Below are 27,971 nucleotides of genomic sequence, written 5' to 3' on the forward strand. Positions count from 1 at the left end.
AACACAACACATATATGCATACATACATACAAACACAACACATACATGTGTACATACATACAAACACAACACATACATGCACACATACATACAAACAACACATACTTGCACACATACATACAAACACAACACAATCATGTGTACATACATAAATATAATACATACATGTGTACATACATACAAACACAACACATAGATACATATGTGATTGAAGCAGTAGAATATGTATTCAATCTGTGTACCGATGTATGTGTACACGTTCTCTCTCACACACAAACACACACACACACACACACACACACACACACACACACGCACAAACACACACACACACACACACACACACACACACACACACACACACACACACACACACACACACACCAAATTCCAGCTTAGTTGTAGTCTGTGAAAGACCGAAGTATTAAAACACATAAAATGATCTTGTTTTGTTTAAACAGAATTTCAAAGGTAATTTTCGTTTAAAAAAAATCTTTATGAGACTCACCAGTTCCCCAGAGCATCTGGCATTGCTTGTTAAGCAGTGGACAGGCACCATTGAAGCAGAAAGCCTGTCCATTGTGACAAGGTGTGCCGTCCATGCGGTTCAGATTGGCAGGACAGTCAGATGATTGACCATCACAAACCTCTGGCAAATCACAATCACCTTTTTTCTCTCTGCACTGCTCCCCTGCCTTCTTTACCTGCACAAAGGAATTAAAATGAGTGCGCTGGCATGATCGCAAGGCCTGTCTATTCACCGTAGATTGTCATCTGCTGTACGAGCCAACACCTCAATGAGAATGTAAATCGATAGTTTGTCCTGTCATCACATCATTTAACAAAGAGAATGCGGAAAACTTCGCCAAAGATGGATACTTGGAACATGATCATGATTACCAGTATAAGAGGCATCATATGCTTGAGTAAAATCCATTCTCAACTTTCTTTAATCCGTTTGCTTACATTTCATTGAAGTTTTTAATATCGACATTACATTTACTAATCTTACTTGAAGCATATACATTATACACATCTTACTTTTTTTCTTTTTCTTTTTTGTATACAAGATCAAGGATCGCGTGAGACCTAACATTAATCACAAAAAGACAAACTGGCACATAAAACATAAGATAAAGGGAGCGGGAGACAAGATGGGGAGAGAGAGGGAAGCACACAAGTACAACATTTGAGAGCAGGGACATCGGGAGATCTGTGGGAGGGAGAGGGCTTGGGGGGAGGAGGCGTGGGAAGTGGGGCGGGGGTGGGAGAGGTATAAAAACACATGGACACTGCTAGGACTTCCAGGAAAGAAGTCGGAATTTCAAAAAAGTGGATCTGGGGTGAATTAACGGGGGTAGAAAAGATCAAGGTTTTGGATGGGGGAAGCTAAGAGATGGTGGTGAACAGCTGTTTTACAGATCTGGAGGGAGGAGTGGGATAACTCCCATACTTAACACATTAGTAGAGTGTATCTGTCCACTTTAGACACATGAAGCTGTAAGATGTTTCAAAAGATGCCGTCATGTCAGATGGCATGACATTTGTCTAACTTGGGGATACAATTCTATATCCAGAGCCAGAGACGATGTGACAATCTTGTCATCCTAAAAGGACAATGTTATATTTCTTACATGTGACATATATGAAGAGATTCCATGTTTTACAAGCTTGTTTTTTATATATATTATATTTTTTGAATACAGAGTCAAAGCTCGTAGAAGAGCTGGAAGACTGAATGAATCAGGATAGAGCAGAACAAAAGGAACAGTAGAGAGGGGGTGGTGGGGACACCAAGAGCAGGGTTGCAGGACAAAATAGAGGGAGACTTGGACAAACAATGAGTGTGGGGAAGAATGAGAGGAAGAGGAGGACACATGGGGTGGACAAGGTGGTTACAGAAGCAAACTGTAAAACACCTAAACATCATCCCCGATCCATCACCACCATGATCACCATAATCAATCATCATAGGTTCATCTTCCAATTTGAATCAAACCCAGACAGGACCACTCAAAGTTGCCACCATAATGACAGGGCTACACCAAAGACTACATCCGACACTATTCCAGGTGGTCATTGAACGATGTCCATTTTGGGTAGATATCGTGGCAAACCCTTGTGGAGATCTGTCCTAATTGTCTTTCACTTTTCTCCACAATCCTTCAAGATCATTTGAATCTCTCGTGATGAAGCCGAGTCTATGGGCCTGCTACTTTCACATCACACACGGATCAGTCGTCTCCGTATTGTTCTGCCCCCTTTCTGGTCTTGCGCCCTCTGCTCTTTCCACGCTTTGGCTTCTGCGGCGTGCACACGGTCCACCCACCATCAAACCCCATTCCGGTGAAACTCGCAAAATCCAGAATCATTGCTCACCTCCACACATATGTACCTCTTTTTCCCACTTGTAGAATTGACTTCCACATTCTCTTCAATCTCATTCTGTTCTCCAAGTCTTCAAGACAGCTGTTCACTACCATCTCAGATCATCCCCCATCAGAAATCATGATCTTTTCTATACCCGTTAAACCACCCCTCACTCCCCCAGGTTTTTCGCCCCCAAATTCCCAGTTTTTCGTTCCCGAGAGTTTGCTCCTGTGTGTATCTTGTCCACCCCTGCATCCCCTTACCACCACATTTTTACCCGTAAGCCTTGTTTGTCCATCTTCGTCAATTTGGTCCCTTTGGTCCTCCTGTTTGTGTCTCCCCTCTGTCTAATGTTCATTTTGTTCTGTTATGTCCTGATCCATTCAGTGGTTTTTTTTTTTTTTGTATACAAGATCGAGGCTCGTGAAAGAGCTAACATTAATCACACACAAAAAATCAAACAGACACATAAAACATATAATAAGGGGAGCAGTAGGCAAGATGGGGAGAGAGGGGGAAGCACACAAACACAACATTTGAGAGCAGGGACATCGGGAGATCTGTGGGAGGGAGAGGACTTGGTGGAGGAGGTATGGGGGGGGGGGGGGTGGGAGAAGTATAAAACACAAGGACACCAAGGACTTCCAGGAAAGAAGTTGGTATTTCAGAAAAGTGGATCTGGGGTGAATTAGCGGGGGTAGAAAAGATCAAGGTTTTGGATGGTGGAAGATAAGAGATGGTGGTGAACAGCTGTTTTAAAGACCTGGAGGGTGGAGTGGGATTGAAGAGAGTGAGGGAGTTTGTTCCAGAGGCGGGAAAAAAGGGGAATGAAGGAGTGAAGGTGAGCAGAGAGTCTTGATTTTGGCAGTTTAACCATAAGAGGGTTGCAGGCAGATCTTGTTCGACCTGTATGAATATTGGGGGGACAGAGGTCAGATAGAGCTGGGGGAGCAAGGCCAGAGAGGAGTCGGTAGAAGACAGAAAGACCACCAACCTGCCTGCGGTGAGTAAGTGAAAGGCCCCTCGGAGTTAGCTTCAGCGCGGGAGATTCCAATGATTCTGAAAGCTTTGGTTTCAACAGCGTGAAGCCGAGCTAGGTGTGAGGCAGGAGCACCGGCCCAGAGGTGTTCTAGCTCTTCCACGAGCCTTGACTTTGTATACAAAAAAAATCTTTCCAAAACTCATAACCCTTTCCCACAACTCATCAACCTAACATAACCCCCTTCGTCTTCCTCACATCACGACCGGTTCAACTGAAGAATAGGATTGCCTCGATACAAAGCCTCAACTGTGAGGGAAATGAGTCTAAAATGTTTCAACTGGAGATTGTCTCCATTGGGGGAAAAAAACCCCACCAAAAACAACGAAACGAGCAGCAGGTGAGATTCCAAGATCATTGTATGCATCGGCCTCGACCAATCAAGCTCATGGGTACGCATGCTTCCTCCAGCCGCACAGCTGTTCAATGGAAGCATCGGGCCAGCAGCTCCATAAGTGGCCCTCAGGAGACCCGGATGATGACCAATCGGCGGTGAGAGTGCACGGCAACAGAGTGCGGTTGTGTGCAGTTTGGCATGCACGGCTAGACGCCGAGCTCGAGCCGCACGGTCACAATCAAGCCGTGTCAAGAGTGCTCCTTTCAGCGAGTGCCTCTGGATAATAACGGGCAGCATTGTCGGAAGCAATACGCACCCGAGGAGATCACTCAACATTAAACTCCCATGTGACCTGATGGATCCTTGAGCAGATAGTTTGCGTGTGCTTCCGACAATGCTGCCCGAACTGAAAGTGAATGACTTTTCAATGACTAGTTTGTGTCGTTCGCCTTTCCCTCTGCATCGAGTGAGCATTTGGCGCTATTTATTCCGCCAATAGAATTACACTTGGCCAAGACGAGCTGACATTCCATTTCAAGCTCTCACTATATCTGAAAGAGGAATAAATTGTGTTGGCTTGGCTTAGCGGTTAGGGTGCGGCTTGGGATCCTAGGATCCTGGGTTCGAATCCCGGTCGATCGCTGAATTAACGCCAGGGGGGTTGACTCAACCTGTCTTCCTTCCGAGGTCGGCAAATTGAGTACCAGTTCACTGATAATTCCCTATGTGTCTCAAGAGGCGACTAACAGGGTTGGCGGCAGGAAGGGCATCCGGCCATAAAACATTGCTTCAAAATAGGGGACCACGGTGCCCAAAAAAGGCCAACCTGTGCTCTGCGGGGAAAATGGCCTCTAAAGGTGGTATACTATATCTGAAAGAGCAGGTCTGAAACAACAATATCCATTTGTTCGGTTCCTCTCACCAACTACAATCCGATAACAAACAATTTGCCCCAAACGAGGTTTTCGTGACAAACGCCACAGTTACCTTTGCTTTCTGTAACGGCACGAGAAGAAGTAATCACCATGCAGGTGAAAGAGGACACGATTGGCGTACCTGGCAGGATTGGCAGCAAGATCCCTGGGCACATTGAGCTCCAGGCTTGAGGCGACACGTCCGGGCATCGCAGCACGGGTTGTTGCATTCCTGCGGTGGGGAATGGATGGGAAGCGAACATAGCTGGAGCGTTTCAAATTCCATGGTCATGGCACTTTGCCGTGAGCGAACTGCCTGTCTTTTATCTCCCAGACGAACAGAACCCAAAACAATCCCTTATACCCTGTCACGAGAAGCTACAAATGGACACATGGCGCCTTGCAAATATGACTGTACGTGGGTGCTCGAAAATGCCACCACAGAACATCCAACGGTGGACCACAACGATTCACCACCATAGCAAATCCAGCATTTACCCACAACCATTCACTCCCATAGGATATCCAACATTCCGCCATAACCATTCATTACCATAGGAAATCCACGTTTAATGACAACGATTCATTGCCATAGAATATCCCACATTCAACCACAACCATTCACGACCATTGGACATCCAACATTCAACCCACAAACGAATCACGACCATAGATCATCCATCGTTCAACCACAACATTTCTCCACATTTGCTCAAAAGTAATAAATTTGGATTATGATATTGTTGTGGGAATGACTTTTTGGGGGTAATTTGCATCATACAGTGAAGTGATCTTCCATGTTGAATGTTTTAGCATAAATGTGAGTTAATTTAATAATCATGATATACATTATGCATCATTATATTAAAGAAATCTGGTGTCAACCTGCTCAACACGTTTGTGTCTGAAACCACCATCCTATGATACCCTTTTTAATGTTCTCACCTTTACAATCTGTCCTAAATGTCTTTACAAGAGTCCGATAGGCCGCCAGGCCCAGGTTTGGGCAGGTAAGCCACCATTCCAGAAAAAGCGCCAAAGGCAATGAGTATCCATTAGGTAAGGGTTCGCCACACCCCCAGACTGGGCCCTGAACCAATAGCAGCCGAGCGGGGAGAGGCTAAGTGCATCACAAAATGGGTGGGGGTGATTCTCTAAAAGGCGTGACAGGCTTCGCTGTGAAGGACTCAATACTTGACCAGGAAAGTGAATCACAAAGCCCGTACAAATGAGACGATGGCTTTTCCCACAGACCAGGCCCCCACAGCTGGAAGATAGATGGTTTCCCAATTCCGTGATGTACAATAGAATTGGTCTTTAATTTTCAGGTTAATCGGATGAAAAATGACGATTTTCAGGTGAAAATTGATGATTTAGAAGTTTGACCTTGAGTTGACCTTTTAAGCTTAAAATAGTGGGTTTCCCAATTCAGCGAGGCACTATGCAGTTGCTGTTTAATCATCAGGTAAATCAGATGAAAATTGATGATTTTGGGAGTTTCACCTTGAGTTGACCTTTGACATTTTGACCTTAAAATAGTGGGTTTCCCAATTCAGCGAAGCACTATGCAGTTGCTGTTTAATCATCAGGTAAATCAGATGAAAATTGATGATTTTGGGAGTTTCACCTTGAGTTGACCTTTGACATTTTGACCTTAAAATAGTGGGTTTCCCAATTCAGCGAAGCACTATGCAGTTGCTGTTTAATCATCAGGTAAATCAGATGAAAATTGATGATTTTGGGAGTTTCACCTTGAGTTGACCTTTGGCCTCAAAATCAATCGGCTTCTTCCTGATGACCAACTCTACCATCTGGTGCCCGAAGTTTTGTGAAGATCAGTTTAAAATTGTGAGCTGTAGACGATTGACAGACAGACAGACAAATGGACAGATAGACAGAGACAGAACAACACACAAGACCAACCAATACAGTATACTTGAAAAATCTTTGATTTGCAAGTAATAACAAATCCCTCATCCTTCCAATTTCCCAGTTTTCTCTCCTTGGAGTTTCCTTTTGTATCGATCTTATACTCCCCATGCATCCCCTACTGCTGCCAATTCCTCCCCACACTCATTGTTTATCCAAGTCTCCCTCTACCTTGGCTGTTTGTACTTCCCCCTGCCTTTTCTGCTCCTTTTGCGTGTTTTGCTTTTCGCGTGTTTGTTTTGCTTTTGCTGTTTTTGTCTGTTAAGTCCTAATCCATTCAGTGTACTCGACCTTCCACCATCCTCGAATATGTATACAGACCCCCTCCCTACTCCCCCCCCCCCCCTCTCACAAAAAACTAAGTTTCCTGTTTGGAATGATTTTCAATTTTGTTTGATTGACAGACAGACAGACAGACAGACAGACAGGCAGAATAATGCTCAAATTTGTCTTTAAAATTAAATGTTTAAATTGAAACAATCATAAACGGACTTTTGTAGACAGACAGACTAAAAAGTGACCCAATTGCTTAACCCCGCTTTTTAAATGATTTGCGTGCTCGGGGTCATAAGAGGATTTCGTGTCAAATAATCCTCCACCTACACACACAGTTCACCACAATTAGTGCTATATGTAAGAAGATGACCGAAATGACGGTTGGTATCGCTGTCTGCTTATTTCAGTCACGTGATCCAAGTCCCTCCCCACCATGGAAATACTACGCATGCACACGTCAGACCTGAGCCTTGCCCCATTGGTTTTGCCCCAAACCATGATCAGCAACCTCGTCAACATCAATTCCGAATGACCAGGTAAGAGAATGATGAACCGGATGGGAAAAAGGTACAACCAAACTGATTTCACACACCCTGAGAGATCCCTCAAAAGACAACAACGATTAAGTGGAAATAGACAAAGAGACAAACTAAGCAATCTTAGGTACAAGTCCAGTCTGTACATGTGCTTCTGCCTTCATTACTAAGATCTAATTAAATTCCATTGCAGAGCTTATCAGGAATCCTGTACAGAACAACATTATAATGGCTGACAGGTACCTCTTGTGTACCACAGTCACAATCTTCTCCGTCATCCAAGAAAAGGTTTCCACAAACAGCACCACCATACAGCTCATCGCTTGCTGGTGGCTTAAGCAGACACTGTGCCGTCCCTCGGATAAGGAAGTCGGTGTAGTCGTTCTCACTGCAGCTGCTGAAGTGGTGAGGATATTGAGATCTGGATACAAGAAGCAGAGCAAGACGTGAACCTCAGGTGGCCAATGATGTGCAAATAGTGTTGACGTATATGATTGGATGCTGTGAACCTTATACCTTACCCAACATTGGGCTTCAGAATGCAGCCGCCCAGGTGGTCGGGTGTGGAACAACGACAACCTCGCTCTTGCAGGTCATGCTGCATGCCAAAGTTATGGCCCATCTCGTGTGCCATTGTTGTGGCCACACCTACTGCGCTGCGACTATGGTCCTGTGGGGCAAGTCCATAGAGGCAAGAAAATGAGTGGAATAATTGAGGGGGGGGAGGAAAGTAAGGAAACGGAAACAGGGGGAGATGTGAGCGGAGGATATCAAACGCCTTCACAAATACAGATATTTCATAATGTCAACAAGAAAAGGAGCAACCAGAGATTGCAAACACTCACCAGGATGTATTTTCAGTGCTTTTTAAGGCTTTTTCATTAAAACAAATATGGCGGTCGAACCACGTGATCGATGCGTCAGCATTATTTATTTTCTCCATTAATTTATTCCCAGATTATGCTCAAGAAATTTCATCTTGATCGGATGAAGTTTTGTACTTGCCGAATTATGACGTCATAATGGAGGCACCTATGACATCATCATTAACATATTTTATTCCCCATGGAGAGCTCTTTACAATGAGCCATGTTTCAACTTTTTCTATTCAGCACTTTCGGAGATATAGAGGTGCAAATTTTTCGGTTTTTCCAAGATTGCGGCAGAACCACGTGACCGATGACATCGTCGTTATTTTCTTTCTCCACCAATTTATGCCGACATGACGCTCAATAAATTTCATCTTGATAAGATGTTTTGTACTTGTCGAATTATGACCTCATAATGGAGGGACCTATGACATCATCATTCACAGATGTTATTCCACATGGAGAGTTCTTTACAATGAGCCATGTCTCAATTTTTTCTATTCAGCACTTTCGGAGATATAGAGGTGCAAATTTTTTCGGTATTTCCAAGATGGCGGCCGCACCACGTGATCTATGATGTCATAATTGTCATTGAAAATTTTATAGGAAGAGATGCACCTCTGGTAAAAAATTTCCTGTCAATCGGACCAACGGTTGCAGAGATAATCATATTTATTCTGTGCAGACAAACAAACAAACAGACAGACAAACAGACAAACGGACTCAAATGCAATACCCTCTCTGGCAAGGGTCATAAGGAAGAATATGTCTATGTAATTAAATAAACTCAGTTGAACAAAACAGTTTCCTCGTGTAAGCAGATGAATGGATAATCATTGAAAAGCAGAACAAAATGTAAACTTTTTGAAACAATAACCCAACAGGATTGGTTCAAAAAGGTCTCTGAAGGACATACTCACAATAGTCCAAGAATACAAACTTCCTCTATCGGTCAACACAAGTATTTCCTACGAGGAAGAAAGATACTTCCTTACTAATTATATTCTGGAGGTACCTGAATATTGAGCAATACATACAATATGTACAAACAACTACGTTCTCTATTTCTGGGGAGGCAATGGTAAAGCATGCCGTGTAATCCATGTCAAGAAACTGCCTCGGCAGCGCCAACACCCTGGAAATAGAGTATGGTCCGTCTGAATCAGAATATTGAAAAATAAAGAATGTTGCCCTTTCTTGGACCTGGATTTGACTTCACCATCAACCATGATCTTCATTGAGTAAACCACAGATCCAAGTTGGCCTCCAAAGCAAGTCTCCGGCTGGGCATCCTCGGTCGTGCAAGGTTGTTCCTTGGGGAATCTGAGCTTCCAACAACATACAAGGCCATAATCCACAGTTATATGGAGTACTGCTCTCCCCTTTGGGTAGGAGCCCCTGCTTTGCACCTTGCCCTTCTTGATGCCATGGAAACCGAGGCCCTCAAAATCATTGGGATCTCCCACGACGAAGCTGAGTCTGTGGGCCTATATCACTTTCACATCGGTGAGTGGTCCCTGTCTTCAGGCACCCCCTTTCTGGTCTTGTACCCTCTGTCCTTCCTGTGCTCTGTCCACCTCCCCACCTTCCCCCCAGTTTTCCTCAGGGTCTGCCAGCAACCACCTCCTGGTGAAACTGCTGCAGTTCAGAATCACTGCTCACCTCCACTCATTCGTTCCTCTTTTCTCTCACCTGTGGAACCAACTACAACATTCTGGTCAATCCCATTGTTCCTTCCAGGGCTTCTAGATAGATGTACACCACCACCACCACCACCACCACCACAACCACCACAACCACCACCACCTCAGATCATCTCCAAGACTCCATTCCATACTCATGATCTTTTATACCCTCATTAACCCCCACCCTCAAGCTCACCTTTTCCTCTCAAGGTAATTGTGTCTTCCTCCCCTCGTCCCTCTCTCGCTCCTTCCCGGTTTTTTTTGTTCCATTTTGTTTCATCCCCAGTTTTTCCTTCCTCTTCTTGCTGTGTTTGAGATTCTACCTGGATTGTTCACCCCCTGTGTGGTTATTCCACTTCTCTTCCTGTCATTCTTCCCCTCACCCATTCTTCCACCAAGTGTTCCTCTGTTGTGCCCTTCCCCCCTGTATTTGATGCGTCTCCTCCATTTTCACTGTGTTATCTGTCCTGTTCTATGCTCTAGCTCTTCCATGAGCCTCGACTTTGTATACAAAAGCAATTATGAGCGTCTCGTGTTTAATGCCCCCTTTCAGTTCTCCACAATCTGTATAATTAATTTACTCTTTCAAATAAATATCATCGTTTGTGGAGGACGAAGCCATTCAGCTGGTGATGAAGCCCAAGGCCAAACAAATGAGAGGATAAAACCTTATAAAATGAGATATCTGCTTCCACTTAAGTCATATAGAAACCTACACCATCCTACCGAAGGACACACACGATGTATTGACAATTAAACAAGTCTTTATGTGAGGCCATTGAATATCTTGAAAGGACTTCCCATGGTCTAACCACAGGCTGGCTCTTACCCAACGTCTGCTGCCAATTTTCCATGGGTTGTGGATGGGATTCTCCAGCATTCCTAGCACGGTGGATGTAAAGATTGGTGGAAAATATTCTTGAGCATTCGTCACATCATTGAGGATTTGTCTGAGATTTTGACACAGGATTCTCTTCCCATTCGAGGATATTTCACACGACCTGTCAGACGGCCAATCATTGGTGTGTCCTGTAGTTTTGCGTTTAATGATGATGTTCTCAGTAGTTGCCTCGGGGCATGGCTCGGACGGTGGAAGACGTCGTAATGGAGGCACCAAATCCTTGACAGGCGGTTATCATTACCCTGCGCTCGCGAAGCGAAAAGCGAGGTTAAGCATTCAGTTACGTACATGTGCCGTACGTGTTTACATTTTAAAAATCCATTTTCTCAGCAACCGTTGGTCCGATTGACATGAAATTTTCACCATAGGAGGGCCTCCTCCTGTATAATTTTTTAATGATTATTATGACGCCATAGGTCACGTGGTACCGGCGCCATCTTGGAAAAACTTCGCACCTCTATATCTCTGAAACCACTCATGGAAAAAATTGAGACTTGGCTCATTGTCAACTACTCCACATGGGGAATAAGATATGTTAATGATTATGTCATCGGTGCCTTCGTCATGACGTCATAATTCCACAAATACAACACATCCATCCAATCATTACGAATTTTTTTTCTCAGCAACTGTTGGTCTGATGGTCACGAAATTTACACCAAAGGAGCGCCTCCTCCTTTAGAATATTTTAATGATAATCATGACGTCATAGGTCATGTGGTACAGGCGCCATCTTGGAAAAACCAAAAAATGTTACACCTCTTTATCTCCAAAACCGCTGCATGGAAAAAATTGAAACATGGCTCATTGTAAATAACTCCATATGGGGAATAGGTGTTGTTAACGATGACGTCATTGGTGCCATAATTATGACGTCATAATTCGACAGGGACAATGCTTAGTCTGATCAGTTTGAAAGGTATTGAGCATGATCTATGCAACAATTATATTAGAGAATATAAATTGATGATGTCATTGCTCACATGATCTTGCAGCCATATTGGATCAAAGAAAAAAATGTTCAAAAAACAGGAGAGTTGGGTCGCAACAAGTTGACTGCGCAAGGTAAGTATTCTATGAATACCATGTAGTTCATCAATGAAACTTCTTTAATTCCACACTCTAGGATGTGCTCCTCTTAAATTGACCAATTGGGCTCCAACGTAAGTTAATGATATTCATGGTTCGGCAAATCAGACATGGGTAGACGGATCTCAACTGAAATGGTTTGATCAAGACTATCTGTTTTCAAGTGGGAAATACATAAGGAGGAAGATTAGAGCCACAGTCAATTAGAACGACCTTCTCTAATAAGGGAAGGAAACTATAAAGTTCATATAGACACCCCATGCTGTCTTGAGAAACAAGGAGATGGGCGTGGTCTATGAGCGGCAAATTTGATTGGTCCTGATGATTTAAAAAGCCGTCATATTTTGTCCAAGTATTGCTAAACTGAAGGGTTTTTAAAGTGCCAAGAGATTATTTGTGTTCTACATTGTTCAAGTGCATAATTGAATTAAAATAAAATGGATATTTTACAGATTGCAGAATTTTTTTTTGGAGGTTTACACCATTGATGCAGCGTCTTTTACACCACCTTATTTAACACGTTACTTTAGTCCAAATTTTGGAAGTTTACACCATTGATGCAGCGTCTTTTACACCACCTTATTTAACACGTTACTTTAGTCCAAATTTTGGAAGTTTACACCATTGATGCAGCGTCTTTTACACCACCTTATTCAACACGTTACTTTAGTCCAAATTTCGTGTCACTGATCAGATCAAGTGTTGTACTTCTCGAATTATGACGTCATAATGAAGGCACTGATGACGTCATCATATCTTATTCCCCATGGGGAGTACCTCACAATGAGCCCAGTTTCAACTTTTTCCATTGAGTGGTTTGGAAGACAGAGGTGCAACGTTTTTCCAAGATGGCATCCATACCACGTGACCTATGACGTCATAATTATGAATAAAAAATATCTACAAGCGGAGGCGCTCCTATGGTAAACTTTTGTGTCAATCGGACCAACGGTTGCCGAGAAAATGAATTTTAAGTATAGACACACCATACGTACGTACGCACGCAGTACGTACGCCACACGTACGCACCTGAATGCCTAAATCCTGCTTTTCGCTTCACGAGCGCAGGGTAAAAATATAACATTAAATTCAAATTAAGTTGTCCTCGATCATAACCTGACGTTGATAGACAGACAGACAGACAGGTAAAGTGAACCAATTGCTTAACCCCTCTTTACGCTTCGTGCGCGCGGGGAAATAAAACGATGAAGAGGAAGAGTGTACATTTTCACATGACTGAGTGTACAGCATGCCCAGCTGTGAGATGAAACAAAGCCAAGGAAGTGGTTCAAGTACTTGAACATCTCTCAAGGAACATTCCAGAGTCGAGTGCTTTACCTCACCTCACCTGAGGACAAACATTCTGAATGCCTCGTGTAATGGGCACCTGAGTACCCTCATTGCTTACAAAACCTTCCTGGTGCGTTTGGCTTGAGGCCTTTCAGGATGCTGAAATAAAATGATTGAAAACAAAGTACAGTCATTTAGTAATCATCTTTCTATGGATTTAAATGCTTTTAAAACGCAGCGTTTAGCGTTACGTGCCTACCCAGTGGTCTCCCGAGGAGTTCATCATGATGAGCGCAGGTTACCTGGGAGGTACATCATCGTAGACCAAATTACATTTGCTCATTTCCTCCTTAAAACGGATGCTTTAGCTAAATGCCCCCAAGGCTTTCCACGATTTCATTTTGAGATATTCATGATCCTGATTTCAATGAAAACTCTGGGAACTATGAGGGTGAGTCAAGGTTAACCTGAACTTTTTGCCATTGAAACAGGTAAAATATCACTGAAAATGTAGAATCATATCGGGGATACCTGTGGGACGTGATCTTACAGCTACACGAGCATTGTGGGCGATTCCAAAATGGCGATGAACAGTGTGGCATTTGGTTGGGGACAGCACTGTGTGACGATCAATTTTATACTGAAGAAAAATGTAACTAATGATAAATATGCTCGACCGACAGGATAGGTCAGAGGTCACGTACTCATCGGGTGGACGCGTGCACGTTCGATTCCCAAAATGATTCCAAATGGTAAACCTGATGTTTGCATTGCGATTCCAAACATTATCCATGATCAACAAATGATTGTATGCAATCAACAGAAATGTTTACGGTGTTGCAGCAGAACTCTTCAACACGCCCTACCCCCTTCTCTCTCCTTCTCCCTAATACATTACCATGGGTCTATATATATATATATATATATCCCTCCCCCTTCCTTTCTATCCTTCTCTCTCTGCCATACACAGCATCATGGGTCTCTGCGTGTCTGTCTGTCTGTCTCTGTCTGTCTGTCTGTCTGTCTGTCTGTCTCTCTCTCTCTCTCTCTCTCTCTCTCTCTCTCTCTCTCTCTCTCTCTCTCTCTCTCTCTCTCTCTCTCTCTCTCTCTCTCTCTCTCTCTCTCTCTAATTATTTTCTGTCTATATCTATGAATCTATGTATCTATCTATCTATGTATCTATCTATCTATGTATCTATCTATATATGTATCTATCTATCTATGTATCTATCTATCTATGTATCTATCCACCTATGTATCTATCTATCTATGTATCTATATATCTCTCTATCTATCTATCTATCTATGTATCTCTCGATCTATGTGTCTATCTATCTATGTATCTATGTATCTATTTATCTATGTATCTATCTATGTATCTATCTATGTATCTATGTGTCTATCTATGTATCTATGTATCTATATATCTATCGATGCATCTATCTATCTATCAATGCATCCATCTATTGATCTATGCATCGATCTATCTATCTATGTATCTATCTATGTATGTATCTATCTATGTCTCTATCTATCTATCCATCTATCTCTCTATGTATGCATGTATCTATCTATCTATCAATGTATCTATCTATCTACCTGTCTATGTATTAATGTATCTATCTATCTGTCGATGTGTCTATCTATGTATGAATGTATGTATATATGTATCTATTTATCGATGTATCTATGTATCTATCTATCTATGTATCTATGTATCTATCTGTCTATGTATCTATCTATATATCTATGTATGTATCTATCTATCTCTGTATCTATATATCTATCTATGCATCTATCTGTCTATCTATCGATGCATCCATCTATTCACCTATGCATCTATCTATCTATCTATGTATCTATCGATGTATCTATGTATCTATGTTTATATCTATCTATGTTTCTATCTATATATCTATGTATGTATCTATCTATCTATCTCTGTATCTATCTATCTATCGATGCATCCATCTATTGACCTATGCATCTATCTATGTATCTATCTATCTATCTATCTCTGTATCTATCGATGTATCTATGTATCTATGTGTCTATCTATCTATGTGTCTATATATATATATATGCATCTATCTATCTATGCATCTATCTATCTATCTATGTGTGTGTGTGTGTGTATATATATATATATATATCTGTCTATCTATCTATGTATCTATCTATGTATCTATGTATATATCTATCTGTGTATCTATCTATCTGTGTATCTATCAATCTATCTATCTATGTATCTATCAATCTATCTATTTATCTATATATGTAGCTATCTATCTATATATGTATCTATCTATGTATCTATATATGTAGCTATCTATCTATATATGTATCTATCTATCTATCCATCTATTTCTCTATGTATGTATCTATCTATCAATGTATCTGTCTATCTGTCTATGTATCTATGTATCTATCGATGTATCTATCTGTGTATGTGTCTATCTATCTCTGTATCTATGTATGTATGTATGTATTTATCTATGTATCTATGTATCTATCTATCTATGTATCTATGTATCTGTCTATGTATCTATGTATCTTTCTATCTATGTATCTATGTATCTGTCTATGTATCCATGTATCTATCTATCTATGTATCTATATATCTATCTATGCATCGATCTATCTATCAATGCATCCATCTATTGACCGATGCATCTATCTATTTATGTATGTATCTATCTATCTATGTATCTATCTATCTATCTATGTATGTATCTATCTATCTATATATGTAGCTATCTTTCGATATATGTATCTATCTATCTATCCATCTATTTCTCTATGTATGTATCTATCTATCAATGTATCTGTCTATCTATCTATGTATTTATCTATGTATTTATGTATCTATGTATCTATCTATCTATCTATGTATCTACGTATCTGTCTATGTATCCATGTATTTATCTATCTATGTATCTATCTATCTATGTAGCTATATATCTATGTATCTATCTATCTATGTATCTATGTTACTGTCTCTGTATCTCCCTCTCTCCCCCTCTCCATCCCTTCCTCGCCCTCTCATGCTGTCATACATAATGATGGGTCTCTCTCGCTACCTCCCCCCGTCTCTCTCTCCTCTGCCCTCATAGATAGTATCATGGGCGTCTCTGTCTCCATCACTCCCCCTCTCTCTCGCTGTCTCTATTCTGCCCTCATATATAGCATCATGGGCAACTCTGTTACCCTCTCCATCCCTTCCTCTCCCTCTGTCTCTCATACATAATCATGGGCCTCTCTCTCTATCCCTCGCCTCCTTCCCTTTCTGTCCCTCTCCCTCACTCTCTCATACCCAGCATCGTGGGCCTCTCTCTCTTTGTCCCTCCCCTTGCTTATTGTTTCTAGCTGTTGCTTTGCTGGCCCAATATCAGTCCATACACTGTGTGACCTTGCTCTTCCATGAGCCTCAATCTTGTCAAGAGAACTCCCTGCATCAGTATTGGAAGTGTGGAAACTATGATATAAAACCACAAGCTTTACCACATTGAGCAGAGTACCAAAGTAGATCTTGCTTACTGACGCCACCTATAGGGCCGGGCGGCAGCGAGGTATGTACGAGAACATTACTTGCTCGATTTTTGTGCCAGGTGTTTTTATAGGGTTGTGGAAGAGGGTATAGATGGGGTTGGGGGAGGGGAGGGTGAGGGGTGGTAAGATTATCTGGAAGCACGTGTTTCTCATTGACCTCCAATTGAGCTTGTCACACCTCCTTTGGGCCATACATCAAATAGAAACACCGTCACCGTTGTGAGACCTGTAACTATGTGCCACACCAGCCCTTGACAAACAGGTGTGCCTGCCACACAACATCCTGTCGACTTGTGAAGGGCACAGATAGCTAGGATAGTATGTTGCAGACACATCGTGTTGGCCAGGAAGCCATTATTCAATTGGACCTGACAATCACTGAAGTAAAGATGAGTTATCAATTAATTTTCTCTAAAATATGCAAATAGCATCTTGCCGGAGAATTTTCTAATAAAAAGCAAAGTAATGAAGCGAATGTTGTTTTTACCTGATTCACAGCACCTGATTGCATGGCGGAACACATGGTGCCAATCGTAGCCAAACCCACGGTGGCTCCTTGAAAGTCGATCCCCCTGGAAAATCCAACACAACGAGCCAAGGGAAATGGATTATGGCAGAAAGTGGAGGATTGTACACGAATGACGTCATCAACACGTGAATTGTTCCCAAGTGCTGATGCTCAAGGATTCCCATCAGGAACTTGGAATAATGTGAAAACGTTTATTATTTTATTGATGAATTATTCATGATGTACGAATGTTTAACATATACAAGGTAATTATTATGCTCTGGCATTTGGCCAAAGATTTATAAATGTTGTTTGAAGCTGGCGGGTCATGTCTGAGATCCCAAATGGAACCCCAGTAAAGTTGAAGCAAATTGGTTATTAGTACTATGGAGTAGGTACAAGGCTGGTAGGATGGGCTACAGGTATGCACACCCACGGCTATAAACCGCCACCCTGGTGCTTCACATGCAGAGCGAGGCAGCAATATGTGTGCCATCCTTCAGATGGACGTTAAGCCGGGTGTCCCATCTGCTGGTATTAGTTGGTGGACGTTAAAAATGCCAAGGTGTGCTCCGTGAAGAGTGGGCGAGTTATCGCCGGCACCCTGAACAAATTACAAATTCCTGCCCGAACTAGTTGATCAGGCTTGGCCAGCCGATTCATGAAGACTCTGGCCAAGCTTCTCCTGGGTGGGTCAATACCAAAGACTCAGGCCAATAACGAAAACAATAAATAAATAATAATTAATAATTGATGATTATATGCAGCCTTGACCTTTGAGCTTTAGACCTAAAAAAAAATTAAAAAATCAGCTTCGAGCTTTTCATTGGTGAACCAATTATGTGCCCCAATATGTAAATTCTTTAAATTTCATGTCAATTGGACGAAAATTGATCATTTTATGCAACCTTTACCTTTGGATCTAAAAAAAACAAAACAATCGACTCCTACGTTTTGATTAGTGAACCAATTCTGTGACCTGATATGCAAATTCTTTAAATTTCAGGTCAAATGGATGAAAATTGATGATTTTACGCAACCTTGCCCTTTAACCTTTTGATCTAAAAATAAATAAATAAACGGCTTGTAGCTTTTGAAAGGTGAGCCAATTCAGTGACCCAATATGCAAATTCTCAAAATTTCAGGTCAATCGGATGAATATTGATGATTTTAGGTGACGCTGACCTTTGACCTTTTGACCATATTATTAATTTGCCTTCTCCATATTCTCAAAATAAAGTTTTGCTGAAAATTTGATGACAAAACCCAAATGATAAATTTAAATTTCAGGTAAATTGGATGGAAATTAATGATTTAAGTGACGCCGACCTTTGACCTTTTGACAAAATTATTAATTTACCTTCTACGTATTATCAGAATAAAGCTTTAGTGAAAATTTGATGACAATGGCTCAAGTGGTAAAGAGTTATGGTCCGGGCAGACACACAGACACAGACACAGACACAGACACATAGATTGCAAAACCCCCACAATTCATTGCAAAACCTTGCTAATAAGGAATACATGCATTGTGTGTAATCAGGAAGTCATTAGCCTTCCTATGTAGGGATGGCAATGACACTCCAACACAAATCCTCCAAAAACATTTACCAAGATACAAACTTGTAAACCTATGAATTAACTACCAACAAGCGTTACGCCTAAGTCCCCCATCGGTAAAGTGATGTGAGTTGACAAAGTGGAAGACGCAAGGCGGCCATCTTGGATTTTGACGTGGCGACCCAATTTTCAATAGCGTTCTTCCTTATGCGTAGATACACCCACACACCAGATTAGAAGTTAGTAGTTCGTTTATTTGTGCAAAGTGGAAGGTGCAAAGTGGAAGGCGGCCATCTTGCAAGGGAAGGTGCAAAGTGGAAGACGCAAGGCGGCCATCTTGGATTTTGACGTGGCGACCCAATTTTCAAAAGCGTTCTTCCGGAAAAAGAACTGACTCAGAACGGACTCTTTTCAGAGACCCTAACTCAAATTCATTTTTTGCGTACTCTTTATTCATATTATTAATGCCTATTAATTATGTACTGTTTGAATGTGAGTACCTGTATTTTTACCTTCGCCACCGGAGGTGGACGGAGGTTATGTTTTTACCCCTGTCTATTTGTCTGTGAGCAGCATATCTCAAAGTTATTGACAGCTTCGGACGAAATTTGGCAGAGATGTAGCCTATGTGACAAGGACGAAATGATTAGATTTTGGTGAAGATCCGGATTCGGATCCGGCTACTGGAATTTTTTAAATGATTCTTCACCATTGGGAGATCGGGCCAAAAACGATACATAGCAGGATATCTCAAAAAGATGTGGACGGATTTGGACGAAACTTGGTGGACAGGTTGTGTGTCTGACAAGGAAGAATCGATTCGATTTTGGTGAAGATCTGAATATGGATTCGGATATGAGAATTATTTAATTTTTAAGTGATTCTTCACCATTGGGAGATGGGGCCAAAAACGAAACATAGCAGGGTATCTCAAAAGGTTGTGGATGGATTTGGATGAAACTTGGTGGACAGGTTGGGTGTCTGACAAGGAAGAATCGATTCGATTTTGGTGAAGATCTGAATATGGATTCGGAAATGATAATTATTTAATTATTAAGTGATTCTTCACCATTGAGAGATCGGACGAAAAGCGATAACATTATAGCGTTAACATGATATTTAAAAAGATTGTCGACGAGTTATGACTAAACTTGGGGGATAAATTGGTTGGGTGACCAGAACAAGCCGCTTAGATTTGGGTTCAGGTCCGAATCCAGATCCGGCCTATCAGTGGAATACAAAACAAATTGTTCAGCCCAGCGGAGCTATGCGCTCTATCGAGTGACGTTCTCGTTATTCATTTATTAATATGCAACCTGTGGCTGCTTGGCTGCTCATTTTCTGGAAGTGGGACTGTGCTGCTGTTGCAGTGCCCCCTTGCCACCTAGCTGGTGCTCATTTTTCCAACCTCGGAAGGATGACAGGCTGAGTCGACCCTCCTGGTGTAAGTTCAACAAAACGACAGGGGCTTGAACCCAAGACCCTGGGATCCTAAGCCATCCACCTTAACCGTTATGCCAACACCAGGCTTGAGTATGTCTATTAATTACGTATTATTGGACCTTGACTATGTCTATTTATTACATCTATTAATTAGAGAATATTAAAACGTACCTTTCAGACCTTTACACCCCTTTTCCACCTCTTAGACATTTTAAGAGCCTGTGAGACCTTCACTCCTTTACACCATTATTAGACCTTCAGAACCTTTAGACTATTCTGCTCTTATTCAATTTAGAGTTCATCGTTAAGCTACTGTACTGTACTTGCATATATAGATTTTAGTGAAAAACTCGCTCTGCGCATGTGTGAAGTCTTGTGGACACAGCCAGGGCCAGCCCTAGATCAAATGACGCCCCAGACGAGAGGCGTCTTCGGCACTCCCTCGACTATTGTTCAACTTCTGAATACATAACAGGTAAGTTTCCTGTTTGGAATGATTTCCCATTTTTTTTTGACTGCCAGATAGGCAGACAGAATTAAATAAATTATCTCACTCCTCTCTTCGCATCCTTGGGCCTAATTATAGGACATGAGAGTACGTCTCACTGATGATCTCTCTGTGCTGCCCCACTGACAAATGTATCATAACGTTTTTTTGTTGCTTTCCCGTGCTTTAAAAAAATAACGTCTCAGTACCAAAAAACAGAAAAGTACCAGACTTGGTGGTGTAATGGTTAGAGCGTCTGCTCCGAGTCTGGGAGGTTGGATGATTCAAATCCCACCAAAGTCATACCAAAGACTTAAAAAATTGTACGTGCTGCTTTTTTGCTTGACATTCAATTTTTTTTAAAGCCTCGTGTTGGCCTAGCGGTTCGGGTGCCGGCTTGGGATCCTAGGATCCTGAGTTCGAATCCCGGTCGATCGCTGAATTAACGGGGGGGGTTGACTCAGCCTGTCATCCTTCCGAAGTCGGCAAATTGAGTACCAGCTTGCTGGGATGAATGATCATGGTGTTTACCCCGATTTAGAATAGGTACACGGTATCCCTGCGCATCGTAAGAGCGTGATCAAGGGTTGGCGTCAGGAAGGGCATCCGGCCATAAAAAAAACATTGCCTCAAACAGGGAACCATGATTGTCATGGGGCACGCAAGGCTAACCCCCGCTCTAGCGGGGAAAATGGCCTTAAAACGATCATTCATTCATTCATTCATTCAATTTTTTAAGGATAAAGCACAGACAATCCCAATAGGTTGGCATCCATTGTGAAGAGGAAATTCCTTCTTATGGAATGTTCCGCTGAGTGCGGTGAGAAAAGCGGCGCCATTGCTACGACATCACTGGTACCCAGAATTCCCTAGGAAGTGACGGCATTTCCCCTAAGCTCAGTGGCTGGGTTTGTCCCGTCTGACAGTCCTGTGTTGTGACTCAGGTATTAATCTGTATGTCCAAGCGTGTGAGATGTCCGTGTGGCAGGCAGCTCAAATATGAGCCTTAGATACTGTAAAAAATCAAAGATTGTCAAACATCGAGCTGAAAGCATCTCACAATAGATCTACATAATACGTATCTACATATTACGTGTGCAAAAATGGGAAATCGTCAGAATTCCCTCCCACCCTCATAAACCCCATAATCCCGTTCCTCCCCATTATGCCCCATCTCTCCATTGCTCTTGCCCATGTCTCCTGTTAACCTAAATTCCATTTCCTTCCATCCCCACCTGCCACAGTCTCAACAGCAACACTGATGACCTCATCCCCAGGCTGACAACATTTGTTTATATCAACGGCCCAACCAAATCAGCTGCACTTTGATGCAAAAAGGGTAAAATAAGAGGTGGACATACGTAATAAATTGTGCATTGCTGTGCTGTTTCCGAGGTAGAAGATTTTGTGAACGCCAGGACAGGAATTTATGCAGCGTAGTTTTGGGATCATTGGAAACCAAAATCTTGTCATGGTCTGTCCAAATCTCCAGTCCGACCAAAGCGATACGGGTGTTAAGAGGTCTGTAAAGCTGAGAGATGAAAGAGGAAAAACATTTGGAAAGGATTCTTTGTTGAAGATCTAGTGGAATACATTTTCTCCATCATCTAATGAAATACAGTACATGTAAAGGCTTTCATCGTGAAACCAATGACTGTTTTCAATACATAAGTCGATTCAGCGTGCAACATAGTCGAGGACAGTGATTAATAGATGGCAGACTTCTCCACCGGGAATGTCTATGTACTATTACCCAAAAGGGACAGAGTAATGACAGCATGGATATTCAGAGGCTAATTGTAATAGGAATCATTTATATTTAGTTATGTACATGGGATGTGGGGAGGAATTGCGGGGTGGTTTGTTGGTATGTATAACAATTGCATATATATATATACGTATATACATATACACAGTCATGATGAAGATGGGCCAAATCGTTGTCGACCCAGATGGAATTAAAGGAAGATGGAAAAGATATATGGAAATGCTGTTGAATACAGAGAATGAATGGGATGGCAACATAGAGAGTAACCCTGTTTTAGGACCGGCAGAGAAGATAACTGAGAAGGAAGTTGAGGAAGCGATAAAAGCAATGAAGGGTAGAAAAGCGAGAGGGCCGACGGGAGTTGTGGGAGATATGTTGAAGGCAGCAGGAAGTTGGGGTGTGAAGAGAATGACAGAGATCTGTAATCTGGTGGTGAAAGAAGGCCGCATTCCAGTGGATTGGGAACTGAGTACCCTCGTCCCTCTATACAAGGGGAAAGGTGACCCTCTGGAGTGTGGCTCGTACCGAGCGATAAAGTTATTGGAGCATGGAATGAAGGTATTGGAAAGGGTGTTGGAGAGGAGGATAAGGAAGAAAGTGAAGACCGACGAAATGCAGTTTGGATTCATGCCAGGAAGAGGAACGACAGACGCGCTTTTCATTGTGAGGCAGTTGCAGGAGAAGTACATGGAGAAGAGGAAGAAGTTGTTTCTTGGGTTTGTTGATCTGGAGAAAGCATTCGATAGGGTACCACGCAAAGTATTGACATGGGCATTGAGGAAGTTAGGAGTGGAGGAATGGTTGATCAGAGTAGTGATGGCAATGTACAAAAGAGCGCGCACAGCTGTAAGGACGAAGGACGGGAACAGTGGTGAGTTTGAGGTGAAGGTGGGAGTGCATCAGGGGTCGGTACTAAGTCCATTACTATTTGTAGCTGTGATGGAGGTGCTGGCTCAGAACGTAAAGGAGGGTTTACCGTGGGAGATGTTGTATGCAGATGATCTGGTGTTGATTGCGGAAAGTATGGATGGACTGAAGGAAAAGATGACCACGTGGAAGGAATGTATGGAGACAAAAGGTCTGAAGGTGAATATCGGAAAGACGAAGGTGATGGCAAGTGGTAAAGCATGTGGTGAGGTGGAAAGAACTGGGAAGTGGCCCTGTGCTGTGTGTAGGAAGGGTGTCGGAGTGAACTCCATTCAATGTACAATGTGCGCTGAGTGGGTTCATCAAAAATGTAGTGGTCTGAGAGGGTCATTAACCAGTGTGGCAGCTACATTCAAATGTAAGGTGTGCACAGAGGGAGCTGCAGATGGAGGAAATGTTGAGTTGGATCTTGGAGATGGCGTGAAGCTGGAAGGTGTGAAAACATTTTGCTACCTCGGAGACATGCTGAATGGAGAAGGTGGATCAGACTCGGCAACGGTTGCTCGAGTGAGATGTGCATGGAAGAAGTTTCGAAAACTGGGTGGCGTGCTGATGATGAGGGGAGTGTCGTTGAAGCTGAAGGGAAAGGTGTATGCTGCATGTGTGAGAAGTGTTATGATTTATGGGAGCGAGACATGGGTAATAAACGTAGAGCAGCAACGAAGGTTGGAAAGGGTGGAAATGCGAATGGTTCGGTGGATGTGTGGAGTATCGTTGAGAGAGAGGAAGACAAATGATGAATTGCGAAAGATGATGGGAATAGAGCCTGTGATTGATGCTGTGAAGAGGAACAGGTTGAGATGGTTTGGTCATGTGTTGAGGAAGGATGAAAGTGACTGGTTGAGAAGAGTGATGGAAATGAATGTAGAAGGAAGCAGAGGACGGGGAAGACCGAAAAAGACTTGGCTAAAGATGGTGGAAGAAGAAATGCGGGCAAGGGGGTTAACAAGGAGAGATGCAGAAAATAGGGCAAAATGGAGAAGATTGTCATGGGGACCGCAAGGCTAACCCCCGCTCTAGCAGGGAAAATGGCCTTTAAAATGCATGTTGTTGTGTTGTATACATATACACAGTCACGTGAAAAAGTAAGTACACCCCATGTAAAGTTTTGACTTTTTCAACATATTTCAACATACAGCTATTTGATCTTCATTTCAACAATATTGATAGATAAAGGTGATATAATATAATAAATATCATGAAACATTTACATTTTGTAGTCCATTGTATAATTTAAATAAACATAAATGCAAATTTCGCATGTGGAAAAAGTAAGTACACCCTTGGCTCTAATAGGTGGTATTGCCCCCTTTGGCAGAAACAACCTCAAGTAGGCGTTTCTTATAACTTTCTACCAGTCTCTGACATCGACTGGGAGAAATTTTTGCCCACTCCTCCATGCAGAATTCTTTCAGCTGTGCGATGTTTGAGGGGTTTCTTGCATGCACAGCTCGTTTCATATCCCCCCACAACATCTCGATGGGATTTAGATCTGGGCTTTGACTTGGCCATTCCAGAACCCTCCATTTCTTTCTTTTCAGCCATTCCTTGGTGGATTTACTGGTATGTTTAGGGTCATTGTCATGTTGCAAGGTCCACCTTCTGTTGAGCTTCAACTTTCCGACAGATGGCCTCACATTATCCTCAAGCACCCTCTGGTACAATGAAGAATTCATAGTGGATTCTATGATGGTGAGCTGCCCAGGCCCTGATGCAGCAAAGCTGCCCCAAACCATAATATTTCCACCACCATGCTTTACAGATGGTATCAGGTTCTTGTGGTCAAACACTGTCTTTGGTTTTCGCCAAACATGTCTTCTGGTACTGTGGCCAAATAGCTCTACCTTTGACTCATCTGTCCAGAGCACATTGTTCCAGAAGTGCTGGTCTTTGCCTAGATGTTCATTGGCAAACTTTAGTCTTGCCCTGATGCTCTTTCTGGACAGCAAAGGTTTCCTCCTGGCACACCTCCCATGTAGATCAAATTTGTGCAGCCTCTTTTTAATGGTAGACTCGTGCACTTTGACATCAACAGTGGCAAGAGCTACCTGTAGGTCCCGTGATGACATTCTGGGGTTCTTAGAGACTTCTTTCAGCATCTTGCGGTCTGCTCTCGGGCTGAACTTGCTGGGGTGGCCTGGCCTGAACAAGTTGGCAGTTGTTTGGAATCTTCTCCACTTGTAGATGATCTTCCGGACAGTCGAATGATTGATTTCAAATTGTTTGGAGATCTTTTTAAATCCCTTCCCAGACTCATAGGCATCTAAAACCTTCTTTCTGAAGGCCTCAGAGAGCTCTTTTGATCTAGGCATGGTGACGCCACACACTTCAACAACAAAGAGCAAACCAAACTAAATGTCTGACGTTTAAATAAGACAGGTTCCTCCAAGATCCTCTCTAACGATGTTCTAATCATTTGCACCTGAGCTGGTGCACCTGATTCTAATTTTAGGTATTTGAAGTAGTGATAAATGTAGGGGTATACTTACTTTTTCCACATGCGAAATTTGCATTTATGTTTATTTAAATTATACAATGGACTACAAAATGTAAATGTTTCATGATATTTGTTATACTATATCACCTTTATCTATCAATATTGTTGAAATGAAGATCAAATAGCTGTATGTTGAAATATGTTGAAAAAGTCAAAACTTTACATGGGGTGTACTTACTTTTTCATGTGACTGTATGTATATATATATATACACAGTGAAACCTTGACTTACAAGTGCACCAACTTATGAGTTTTCCGAGATACGAGCCGTCGCTCGGTCGATTTTTTGCTTTGTGATGCGAGCCGAGATCTGAGTTACGAGCGAGCGAGCTTGGATATAAAACACGTAATCGTCGAAAAACATGAGCGAGGTGTGCGTGTTGTCGACTTGGCGAGGCAGTACGATCGTAGTACTTCTACGATATGTACGATTTTGAAGCAGAAGGAGTCGATAAAGGCTATAACGCCAGCCAAGGGCGTTAAGATTATTTCAAAGCTCCGGACCTCTGTCCATGAAGAGATGGAGAAGTTGTTGTTTGTGTGGTTGACGGAGAAGCAGCTCGCAGGAGATACCGTGACCGAGAGCATCATCTGTGAGAAGGCACGAGACATTTACGGGGATTTGGTGCAGCAGACGGCGGGAACATCAACGGACGAGGCATCGGAAGAGTCATTCAAAGGCAGTCGGGGATGGTTTGATAATTTTTAGAAGAGGACCGGCATTCACTCCGTCGTCAGGCATGGTGAGGCAGCAATCTCGGATGTGAAGGCAGCTGAATATTTTATTTTAACTTTTGCCGAACTGATAGAAGCCGAAGGATACATCCCCCAGCAAATCTTCAACTGTGACGAGACAGGGCTCTTCTGGAAAAAGATGCCGAGGAGGACGTATATAACGGCAGAGAAGAGCATGCCAGGCCACAACTTGTTCAGAGTGCCGGCGATAGCTCACCTTCTCTTTGTGGAAGACACGGTGAGATCCTTAACATCCATCAACTAATGGGACACAAACGGGGCGCCCAGTTTAGCGGTACACACATTGATGAATCACCCTGCCTGTGAAACACCGACATGACAGGTTATAGCTGGGTCGGGATTCAAACCCAGGCTGGACAGTTTAGAGTCAAGTGTGCGTACCTCCAGTCCAGGCCATCCTGCCAACTTGTATGCTGCATACAGGTGAAATATAAAGCGCGAGATATTTATATATATATATTTCAAAAAAAATTGGTGTGGTTTTTGGGGGGCTGGAACGGATTAATAGCATTTCAATTCATTTTAATGGGGAAATTTAATTTGAGAAACGAGCAAATTGAGTTACGAGCTCGGTCACAGAACGAATTAAACTCGTAAGTCAAGGTTTCACTGTAGTATATATATATATATATATTATATATATATATATATATATATACATATATATATATATATATATATATATATAATTATATATAATTATATATATATATATATATACATATATATATGCATATATATGCATATATATATATATATATATATATATATATATATATATATATATATATATATATATATATATATATATATATATATATATACAGACTTGGCATTTAATATGGAATTTTTTTTTTCTTGACTTGGGTTTACTTTCTTAACTCAGTATATCAATCTGGTGAGTTTCTTTTACACTTTGGTGATTTATTTGTTAAAAGAACCATGTCACTGATTGTCTGTCGCAGCAAGAAGTCAACAACAGGATTATATCACAGGTGGCGTGGCAAAATGTACAGACAGGTGCATTTGATGATTGGCTTCACAGTCAGGTATACAAGGGTTGTTGCGTTCTGTATTAGTGGAAAACAACTGCTGCACGTCTCCAAAAGTTATTGCCGCTTCCTCTGGAGATGGTCCGTCAACTCGACAATGCTGTTTGTCATGGAGTGGTGGCTTTACGAAATTACGGCATGAAACAGCGTGCTATTGCTCGGCAATATGGCATCACTCAAGGTCAGGTG

The 27,971-nt window shown here is 42.1% G+C and overlaps 1 protein-coding gene across 3 annotated transcripts in view; it reads right to left on the reverse strand.

Moving 5' to 3' along the window:
- The window catches only part of LOC137423720 (disintegrin and metalloproteinase domain-containing protein 12), a 205,245-nt gene that overhangs the window by 81,515 nt on the left and 95,759 nt on the right, over positions 1 to 27,971 (reverse strand). For all 3 annotated transcript variants that reach the window (XR_013622792.1, XM_068111167.2, XM_068111166.2), the window contains exons 9-14: positions 22,144 to 22,313; positions 17,272 to 17,356; positions 7,923 to 8,071; positions 7,645 to 7,822; positions 4,803 to 4,892; positions 509 to 704 (exon numbers count right to left, since the gene is read on the reverse strand). Coding sequence is in view for 2 of the 3 variants with exons in the window: in XM_068111167.2 (XP_067967268.2) it covers positions 509 to 704; positions 4,803 to 4,892; positions 7,645 to 7,822; positions 7,923 to 8,071; positions 17,272 to 17,356; positions 22,144 to 22,313 (868 nt within the window). In the remaining variant the exon portion in view is untranslated. The remainder of the gene's footprint in view (positions 1 to 508; positions 705 to 4,802; positions 4,893 to 7,644; positions 7,823 to 7,922; positions 8,072 to 17,271; positions 17,357 to 22,143; positions 22,314 to 27,971) is intronic.

This window comes from Myxine glutinosa, chromosome 3 (assembly GCF_964187855.1).
Source record: "Myxine glutinosa chromosome 3, kmMyxGlut1.1, whole genome shotgun sequence".
Lineage (NCBI taxonomy): Eukaryota > Metazoa > Chordata > Myxini > Myxiniformes > Myxinidae > Myxine > Myxine glutinosa.